Genomic DNA, 11439 nt, shown 5'->3' with positions numbered 1-11439 from the left:
ATTTTTTTCATTAATTTTATATTTTTAAAAAATATATATTTAAAACATTATATTTTTTAATTATTTTTAAATGTGTTTCTTTTGAAGCAATTATTTGAAAATATTTTTGCATAACTCTATTTTTTCCTCATTTGTTTTCTTCATGTTTTTCATCATAACTGGTTTCTGTTCCAATTATTTTGAATAGTGCTCTTTAAGGGAGCACAAAAAAAGTAAGTACGAAAAGTCGTACATATATATTTGTTTATATTTGTACTAGTAAGTATATATGTATGCTGTGGGCATACCAACATATATATATTTTAACATACTAGCAATACTGCGTATATATACATATATATATGCTTTATATTTTCTTGCAAATGCTTGCGCACATAATTAAGTACGTTTAAGTAAAAATGCATATGACAAATTTGTATAGTGTGCTGGTTGTGTGCCTTTTTGGCATAGTGTCCTCCTCCTGGTTTAAGGAGTCTGCGGCCAGCGCTTCGGTTGCTTCCCCTTCAGTGAACAATAAGGGCATAAATTATGAAGATGACTACTACAATGTTGCGCAAAAGGATATAATATCATCCTACTCCTCCTCAGCAGCAGGAGGACCAATTAGAAAAAGGAGATACATCTTGGATGTACGATCCTTTGGAAAAACGTGCCTCTTGGAGTACGAAAACATTTGTGAAACTGCAGACTATTCTATCCTTGTGAAGAATGGAATAAGCGGTCATGTTATAAAGGCAACCTTGATTCAAAAAGAATCAAGTGATATTGTCTCTGTACACAATTTGATGGACACCTTTTCTAAGGATGGAAGTGTCCAATTTATTTTTAAAGGCATTCCATCCCTACACTACAGTGTTGTGTTGGAAATGTCGGATTTGATAAACAATGCAGACTACGATATCGGGAACAATTGCCATTGTCTCGGATGTAGTGACAATACTAGAGTAATTGACTTGAGCGAAATGGAAAATAGGATCACACACGTAGTAAGAAGTGACAAAAAAAATAAAATCACATTTCCACAAAAGACATTTGTCCATGGAAATTTTTTATTTAGCAAATTTTTATATTTTCATTCTGAACTAAATGCAAAGACAATTGAACATTATACACAACTATATTCTTTCTATAACGAATTAGTGTATCCCTGTTCAGGTACTATTATGACACACTCGGTGAATTATAACATACACTATGACTTGTCTAGTGTGCATTGTTACCATGTGCATATGGTTGATAAGTTTATAAAAAGGATTGAGTCCACAATTGGGGATGAAAGGAAAAGCGGGAGCTCCACGTTGAATTTCACGAGCAATAGTAATAGCCACCCCATACTTATCAAATTGGAGGATAAACTTTCAAGTGTCAAGTTGGTAAACATTGGCAAACCGAACTACACAATTCAACTTCCATTGAAATATAATGATGGTGCGTACTACTCTCCCAGAGGAAGCGTCGTCGGACGGCTGGTCACAATTTACACGCGTAATGTCTTTTTCCAGAAAAAGTACATCTATAAGAATAACGTGAACAATAGAATGGAGTACGTGCACATGTTTAGAATTCTTTTTAATTTATTCAAGGAGTTGTATGACGTTTCGTATGAAGATATGTTGTTCTACACCACCGGATTGTCTATGAAAAAGGAGGGGAACAATTCTTCCCACGTGGATCAGGACTATAACATATATGCCGAGGAGTTGTCGGTGTTGTTAAATTCGTTGGCGTTCGAATTCAGCGCAGAGGCAGTAGGTCTCAAGAGAGAAGTGATTGTGAAGGAGGAATCCAAGTTTGTGTCAGAATACGGATCGAACCACTTCGCACAAGTGAAGGAGAATCAACTTGTACTTAGATCTTCCACTGAAATATGTTTAGTCGTTCTAGAATCTATCGCTCGTGAGTTGAGTAGGTTTATAAACTTACGACTGAAGCAGGAGTATAGACACACGTGTAACACGATGAGACAGGGACACAGCTATGCTAACATGTCCCCCATGTATCATACGTATGAGTTAGATTGTAACCTTTCTGTTTTGTACTTGGAATATAACCTGGCTGAAGATGTTATGGTAAGGCGCCTCATAACGAACAAGACTTTATTTGAGGAGGTCAAGTTGGAGCTCTTCTACAACAACATATTCGGGTACACGGTCTATTTGCATATGCAGGTGGATGACAAATTTGTGCGCAGTTTGAAGAAGCGCATGCCGAAGTATGTAAACGGAAGCACCGTGGTGACGATGACGGTGATAGGGAGAAGGACCGACGCAAAGGACACCTCGGACGTGATGGTAATTCTGAAGGAAATTTCCTTCCCCATGCAGTGCAGGGAGAGCTGCACCAGTAAGCATCCAATAGTGGTGGAAGAAAACTTGGACTACATAACTGTTGGGGACATATGTGTGCAAAATGAGGGATTGCCCAAAGTTTGCTTCCCCGCGTACAGCTTCGGGTATGTGTTTGATACGAGGTTGCTCCGAGTACACATGATCAGCATCAATCCGTATCCCGAAATTTTGCTGACCCCTTCAGTGCAAAGCTCCATTGTTGAGGGCTATTTTTGCATATTGACACCCACTCTTGGGGAGATGGTTCCGAGCGTGTCTGTTCCCTGGGTGTACCAGGACACGGTGTGCAAGGAGTACATCAACAGGTGCAGCCTCATAACGACCAAGTTTGTGCTGAACGATGCGGGGTCTGTGCCTGGGAGTGCAGTTGCAGCTTTGAGGAAGAACCAATTTGGAGTGCATCTGTCAACTCACTTTGATGAGAAGCACGAAGAGATGATGCAGGTGGTGTATCGATTGAGCGGAAGTGGCACAGAAAGCGGCGGTGAGCAGAGCTTCATTTTGACTCACTACAACGACAGCTTCTACATAAACGGGCAATCGAACAAAATGCAATGGAGCCGCGCGAAGGAGTCCTTCTCCGGGGGAGGCTCCGCTGGGGGAAAAGCTTTACCTGACGATGAAGATGATGACGATGAGGATGCGTATTACAAGGGGGTGTCTCAGGTCGACACCAAAACGCACAGGGTTCATGTGGTGGACAACAAGAGAGTAGTGCTAACCCACATGCAGACTCCCAAACAGGACGACGCCACGCTGTACCACCCATTTGGAGAAATCAGCATTAACTACGAGAAGATCAGGCCTAACATGTACATGAAATTTTTGAATAATTACATGTACTTTTACGAGGGCGAAGAGAAATACAACGTAGAGGAGACGTCGCCCCACTTTGTGAACGTGTCTCCATACCAATACGAATGTTTAGGAGCGTATGCCTACCTGATGAATAAATTTAACATCCTCGTGAATGATTCGCTAAATTGTGACGCGATACAGATGATAATTGAAGTGCTATTGAAAGCCAACTTGGGAAAATACTTCATCCACCATAAGAACAAGAAGATACACTTGAACTTTTTCAAAAAGGACGAGGATTCTCATGACGTGTTCGACTTAGTACACATGGAAATATACGAATCGCACGCACCTTTGAAGCCGATAAAGACGTACAAACTGAATGTCAGCATAGATGAAAATAACTTAAACTTGTTGCACCAGCACAGGAATGTCGAGTACCCCAACAAGTACTTCTCCAATGTTTATATACTTTTGTTTAAGGCGGCCTACTTATCGAACGGGTACGACTTCTACTCGTTCTTTTATGACCTGACTGGAATTCGCCTCATAGACAGTTATGTGGTGGAGCACATGGACAAGATGATCCCGGCGGAGAAAGAAGCTGTCAAGACCATACAGTCTGTATTGAAAGAGCAATTCGAAGTATCTCTGGAGAGGCACACCACGCGGTACGACTCTCTCATAAATGAAATATCCCTCCTCGGAGCGTACGTCACGGAGTTAACGTCGTCTTATAGGAAGGTCGCCCAGGCAGGCAGCGAATTGGTGGAAGGACAAAAGCAATCCGGTGCGGTGTCCGATGCACCCCTGGCAGGAATCAAGTACTTTGTCTACGTAGATGAGTTCAAATACAGCAGCGAGAAGAAGCTCAAGCCGAATGAGATGGCGCACCACCTGGCTGAGCATGGCGTCCTCATGATCAATAAGAAGTCCCTGTGTTGTTCCAACTTTGTGGATGAAGTGGAAAATTCTTTGTACTACCACATTCTGTACAGATACATTTTGTCTGGCCAAAATTTTGCGCCTGGTGTGGAGGACGAGACGATCCTACGGATGCTGGAGGTTACTTCCTCCACCCCAGCAGGAGTAGCTGCGATGGGACACACTATAGTGCAGAAACTTCTTGGCCGAGAGGTGAACAACTCGGTTGTGAACGAAAGCTGGAGCGAAAGCGAGGTGGAGTTCATGGCCAACTGGATAATGGGCGAATCGGGATACATATCACGCAAGGACGCAGCGGTGCAGTCAGCCATCCACGTGGACTTGTTAGATTGCATAAACATGGACCTGCAGAATCATGACGAGAACGTCATCGAGGAATTCACGTCCGAGTTTGACAAGCACGGAGCATTGGTGTCGATCAAGATGGAGAAGTGGGCACAGATTGCTTCATCCGACCAGTACGCGGTCTACTTCCTTTTCAGAAACCTGGCCGTGCCCTTCGTGGGAGAGACGCACAGGACGGAGACGTTGGAGATGCGGAGAGTGCTTCTGCTCAAGGGTGGCAACCCCCAAACAGTTACGGACGAATCAGTTATTTTCAAAGTTTACATCGACAACGTAAACAGCAATTCCATTTTTATGCTGGAGAAGGTCATCTTCGTTTCGAAGGAGGGCAATCAGGTGGTTAGGGAGATCAACGTAGAGTACCAGACCTTTTTCGTGCATCCGTACAGCATGATCTTAAACACAGCAATTAAGAGCACACACTTAGGAGTGACCGAAGTGTATTACGACAAGACGTTGGAGTGCCATCATTACTATAACGGGTTGCAGGTGTGCAACAATCCCAAGTTCGACTATGAGGGGTTTTCTCCATACTACGTGTCTTACTTGGAAAATAACCAGCGAAAGGACATTCTGTTCAAGAGCAAGGAGGAAGTAGCGAACATGATCAACAACGGGTACTTGACTGTGTCGAAGAGGTTCCAACTTCCCATGGGAGGAGACGTCATGACAGCAGATATTTACCGAACCGTACGGATCATCGTGGAGGAAGTGGCCTACTCAGTGGGCATACACAATTTAGGAGAGAAGTCTTGCGGGACTCTCTATTTGAACAGGGGACAACTGCACATCCCAAACGATGGGAAGTCACTCATTTCTAACATATTCTACGACACGAACTATTGTATTGATAGAGGAGCCGTCTTGAAGGAAATACTACAAGTTTGCAATTTTGAGAAGAAGGACTTGGTGAAGCTTTTCGACCATCTGGACAGCAACGTGTTGCCGTACAGGTTGGATGAGAAGTTTGCCGGTTCGCTAACGAGGGAGGAGGTCCTCAGTCTGATCTACTACTTTTTGTCTGTGCCACCCCAGGTGAATGAACTAATTAGGAAGAATTCCATCTATTTGGAGATCGACGAGATGAGCATCACGAGGAAGAAGGATTCTCCTAAGCCAAGCGGTGGAGAGGAAGGCACATCCGCACCCACACCAGTAGTAGTGCTAGTACCTTCCGTGTCTTATATGGACTCACTCCTCATAAGCAAGAGCATGCTATCCCCCAAGGGAATGAACGAGGAGTCGATTGTACAGTTCAACGTGGCGCTATACATGGAGCTTCTGAAGAACATCCGTCACTTGCGTGAGAAGAATGGACAAAAGGTGGACCCAACAGAGGTGCAGGTACACGTTGGGGAAGGAAGTGACCCTAATGACAAGAATAGGGTGATCCTCGAAGTGAAGAACTACCTGCAGAACAGCCACACGTGCAGCGCAAACGGCAGAAGCGACGGTGGGGCAGCCTTCTCATTGACGCCACCACACTTTTCGAACGCCGGACCGCTGTTCAAACCAGACGACGTCCTGACCTACAACGTCCCCAGCTTCACTTACACGGATCGAGCCATCTACGTGAAGGAGCAGCCAGACATTCACAGCTCATTCAACAACTTGTTTCTCTATGAGGGAGAGAGTGTCACAGATGGAAAGTTCCTGAGCGCAATAGTGGTTCTTTCCCCCCACAGGTTTTTATCCTTCGAGAATGTTACCTATGTAGGGTTGATAGCCAACACATTTGACGACATGAATCAGTTCGTCTTGAAGTGTTACCCTCACACGAAGTATGACACGTCGAAGTTTTTCAGCAGGTACAATTTAGAACCCAACACAGTGTACTTGGTGTGTAGAAATATGCCAGTCAAATTTTTGAAAAATGGACTATACGAGTTTAATAAGTACGTGGTAGAGTACGACACGCATTCAGATGGCACGGTCGGGAGGCACATCTATGAGAGCCTGCCGATAAGGCCAGTCTACGAAGTGGTTAATGACCCCAAGGTGGTGGTTCCCAGGGTGGAAGACATAACCATTAAGGTGAATCTGATCCCAAGCAGCGATACATCTGCCACCAACGCAGCGATAGTGGAATACCAAATAGAGGTGATTGGATTGGTTCACCTGCACAATGACCCGTATGTTGTGGTGAAGCCGATCTTTACTCACAGCTCCTACTTGTACAATACGATTATCTACACGATGGACGATTTTATGGCTTATAAGTACCCGAGAAAGCTGAAGTATTGGGAGTTTCTGAGGATACCCTTTAGCAGGGGTCTATTCAAGGAGAATACGCTTACCCTTAAAACGGTGCAATGTAATAGGGAAAAAGGGCAAGGGGAAATATCGAAAGCGCACTGCGTGTACTCCCTCGTGATGGTGAAGTCGTGCACGTTGGTGAAGGTCGTCATAAAGGACCTCTACGGGAACGAGTACGAGGTGAAGTTGGACGGGGAGGAGCAGCCCCAAGGTGGAGTGACACCAGTAGAAACCAGTCCGGAGGAGGAAACAAAACCGAATAAGGAGGAAACCAAACCAACTGAAGAAGTAACCAAACCAACTGAAGAAGTAACCAAACCAACTGAAGAAGTAACCAAACCAACTGAAGAAGTAACCAAACCAACTGAAGAAGAAACGAAGCCGGTGCCTGCCCCCGCGCAGAGCAGCAGAAAGGTGTGCACTTCGTTCTTATTGAGCATACAGAGCAAAAGCAGCGACGTCGATCGTGCTGATGATGGCACCTCCTTGGAGGAGTTCTTCTTCCTGGTGCACTCATCATGCATCGTGAAGGAGGGCGTCATATCGCTCAGCGTAGCAGAAGACAGGGAGACCTACTCCACGGACGTGGAAAAGAAGCACCTCATGAATAGGGACATGTTCAACGATATCTACAAAATGATATGCGAGCAGATCAGGCTGAACAAGGGAGACTACGTGGTGAAGATTTCCAAGAGAGCGCAAAATGGGGAGATTCCCAATAAAGAAATGTCTGTGCAGAGGGTGCACGAAGACGGATCGGTTTACGAAAAGAGCGCTTTGGTCAACTTTTGGAAGAACGGGTTCAACGTGGATTTGTTCGGGAAGAAGGGGAAAAAGGTGGTAGTACCTGCTGAGGAGGTCGAGAAGGTAGACGGATCGGTTTACGACAAGAGCGCTTTGGTCAACTTTTGGAAGAATGGGTTCAACGTGGATTTGTTCGGCAAGAAGGGGAAAAAGGTGGTAGTACCTGCTGAGGAGGTTGAGAAGGTAGAAGCCCCCAAGGAGAAACAACTTCCCCAGGAGAAACCTGTCCAGGTGAAGTACGACAGAATAATCGACCACGTCATAAGCATCACAAGGACAGACGCACCGAAGGGTGATAAGGAAAAAGCGTACGAAGATAAGTATACGCTACTTACGGGAACGCTAAACTCTAGTGTAACATCCGTGGTAGTGAAGGATGGAAAGGTCAGCGCAACATGTCTAGAAGGAGACTGCATTTTGGAGAGTACTTTCATTGAAGATATGATAAACGCGAAGAGTCTGAAAGACGGCACATACGAACTGGACATAAAGAAGAGGATACATTTGACAAGGAGCGATGACAGCGATAGGAGGGATGCGTCATCACCATCCGCATCGTCATCATTATCTTCATCGTCGTCTTCCCTCAGAGGGGGAAGCACACACAACGGAGGTAGCCTCCTGTGCATCGTGGAGAATTCGTTTAACACGCTAAGTGGGGGCATGAAATTTAGGAAGATCGTTCACATACAAGGTGAGGAACTGAGCGCAAAGGAAGGGACATACGACGTGTTCATCACCAAGGGGAAGTACCTAGTACAGAAGGGTAACAACAGTGCAAGTGAGAAAGATTCTGCAGTGATCGAGAAGTGCATTAACAAAGCGTGGAAGGTAAAGGAGAAGACCGACTACAAGTTTGGAGTGCAACTAACCACCAGTGTTGCTGCTAAAGTAGACGGTGCGCGGCCCGCTTTGCTGAGGGAGGAGGAGAAGGAATACTACCTTGTGGTGAACAAATTGGGACAGAACGGCATGCCGCTATATGCCAGAAATAGAGTTGCCCATTTCATTGGAAAGAAGGGCTTAGCCGATGGAAAGTACATTGTGCAGGTGGATGGCGACAAGTACGTTGCGGAGGCCCTGAGCGTGACCAGTGACAGTGCAGGAACGACTGTAGGAACGAAACCTGTGGAAGAAGCGGTCGATCGGGATGAGCATTTCTTTCAAGACCTCTTTAAGATGCTACACAAGAAGCCAAGCAACGGGTCCTACTATGTAGAATTTTCCAACAGCGAAATTATCGACGTGAAGGAGGGGATCGTTTTGACAGATCAGATAGTCTTGACTGAAGAGGCGTCTAGTTCTACCTACTACGTGAAAGATGGAGAAGACGAAGAGGTGAACAGCCAGGACAACATCGTTATAGCTTACTTAGTGGAAGTAGTAAGTGACGCCGAAGACGATGAAGGCGTTGCTGAGTATGAGGAGGTTTATATCCTCCACGGGTACACCTTAAAAGGAGGACAGTTCCTTATAGAATACAATAATGGCGTGTGTACAATGAAAAGTATACTTAAAGGAAATGAAGGCGCAAGTTCGAGCGACATGGAAAAGGTGCTAAACATATCAGGAAGGAAGATGAACGATGGAAGTTACTTTGTGCACGTGAGTGAGCTGTTCATGGATGAGGAGGGCGAATACTTTGACAACCCGTACGCCCCCCAATGGAAGAAAAAACAAGCGCATAGTGCAACACCGCAACAACAGGGTGGATCCAGCGCGCAAGAGGTAACAGTGGAAGCGGCCGCCCCAGTCGATGACGCGTTTTGGAAGCACGTTATGGAAAATATGGCCGTGAGGGAGTTCCACAAAGGGAGCACCAAACATGGGATCACCACAGATCAGCAACGTGGATCACAGGAAGAGGAGGAACGCCCCTTTCACGCATACGTTCATCTGGATAATGACGGACAAGGCAACAGTTGCCCATTTAGGAAAGTTCTACAGGGATGGGGCACTGGGTTGGAGAAGGGAAAATACCACGTACGTGTTCTGAACGGGTCCTACTTTGCAACGACTATTTACGGTTCCAGTGTAAATAATGAATACCTGAAGATGCTCATACAGAATGCGTGGGCTTATCCAGACAGAAGGATGACTAGTTTCCATGTGGATATTCACCCGGGAGGGTATCTTAATGCAGAAGGGAAGATGGAAAACACGCTGGAGGAAGGGGAGGCCTATTATAGCGTCACCATTAGGCAGTTGAATGGTGAGCAGCATAACGGCGCAGATGCCACAGGACAAGGGAAGATAAAAGAGGAGCTCATCAAAATGGCCGGCAAAGATGTACCTACAGGAGAGTACTACATAGAGGTGACAGATGAGAACGGAATGGCTACCGGAATGGATGTGAATGGCAAAAAAATGGACGCTCCATTTCTGAAAAATGTTGTGTTATTGCTGTATGATATTGTGAAGAGGGGCAAGTACCACGTGGTGATTACAAAGGATGTGCCTGTTATGAAGACTGAGCAGCAATCCACAACGGCCGGATCGAAGAAGCTGCTAAGTAAGACCCTCGTGCTGACGAAGCTGGACCTAGTGGACGGGCAGGAGATCGTGCAAAAAGTGGGAACGATAACCACAGGGATTATGGTGCACCCGGATAGGAACATCCCAGACGGAAGTTACGGAATGCATGTCTACACAAATGGGACGATCCAAATTAGGGGCATATACGTGGGTAGCTTATTTGGCCCATCGGAAGAGGCAGAAATGAAGAAGGTATTGCCATCCCCCCCACCAACCGGATTGGCTAGCGGGCTCTACTTGGTCCAGGTGAAGAGCAGTGTAAAGCAAGAGGTAGAACCAAGAAGCAACCTCAGGGAAGATAGAGACACATCATCAAGGAGTGGTTCTTCTTCGTCTGATTTCCCCTCATGTATGAACCGCCCCGCGGGGAAGAAGACCTCCATGATGATAAAGAACGGGGATAACAGTGTGGTGTACTATGACAACCAGCCACACGCCAACGGTCGAATAGCTCTTCCATCCGTCAAAGGCGGTAGAACCATGACTCAGTATCAGAGAGGAAACTGCCAGGATAATATAAGGATAACCCACTGCACGTCTTCCAACCCGAGCAACTGCATGAACGTGTTCAAGGCCCGCAGGGTCGGGGAATGAACCGACAAGCGTTGCTCATAAGGGGTGCCCTGTAGGTGCAATCACACAATGGGGTTTTTTCTTTTCCACCCCATTTAGCATGCACGCGTGGCACCCTTCATTTTACGCGCAGTTCGAATTGACTGCCCATTTGAGCGCCTCCCCTCGTGGGCGCATTTTTCTTCAACACCAATTCACCCCATTTGTTCGTAACACTTAAGAAACAATATATATATATATGAACGAGGTTCCCTTGGTTTAGTTCGGTTGTTCTATATGTTTGTTCAGTGGTATGGTGTCGGAACAGCAGCGCAGAAGGGGTTGTCTGGAGGGGCAACCTGTGTATATGCCTCCCCAACTGTGCAGGATAGCACATGTGTGGCATGCCTCTCATTTTGCTGTCCCGTTCGGGGGAATACTCCCTCTGACTGCCCCATTTGGCGAGACACTGGGCCGACCTTGCGGTGCGTTGCCTGAGGTACAATTCTGCCGTTGTTTTTTCCCCCCTTTGACCGAATGAGTCATTCATGTGAAGCGATTAATTATTAGGAAATTAAAAAAAAAAAAAATGTTCACATGCACTTTGTGTGCAATTTGGTTGGCTGTTTTTTTTATGAATTTATGTTTGTGCAGGAGTGCAACGCGTAGGGGAAGAAGTGTTCACGCAAGGGGAACAACATAGGCATGGTGTTATGCACGAAGGCGAGTTTGCGCCATCTTCCCACTACGTTACAACTGGGCAGGAAAAAAAAGAAAAAAAAAAAAAAATGCACATGTGGTGAGAGGTGGACTGCACCCTGTTTGGAAGCTTTGTGTTTCGCTTAAGGGTGGTTAG

At 45.7% G+C, this 11439-nt stretch overlaps 1 protein-coding gene across 1 annotated transcript; it reads left to right on the top strand.

The window, feature by feature from the left end:
* Positions 1 to 398: 398 nt before the first annotated feature.
* Positions 399 to 10625, top strand: PCOAH_00021470 (Uncharacterized protein; the record flags this gene model as incomplete). Its single annotated transcript, XM_020058954.1, has 1 exon — positions 399 to 10625. The coding sequence occupies one exon, from the start codon at positions 399 to 401 to the stop codon at positions 10623 to 10625; it is 10227 nt and encodes a 3408-aa protein (XP_019914321.1).
* Between the last annotated feature and the right edge of the window lie 814 nt (positions 10626 to 11439).

This window comes from Plasmodium coatneyi, chromosome 8 (genome assembly GCF_001680005.1).
Source record: "Plasmodium coatneyi strain Hackeri chromosome 8, complete sequence".
Lineage (NCBI taxonomy): Eukaryota > Apicomplexa > Aconoidasida > Haemosporida > Plasmodiidae > Plasmodium > Plasmodium coatneyi.
Note: the sequence above shows the minus strand (reverse complement) of the source record. Positions and strands in the feature narration are given on the sequence as shown.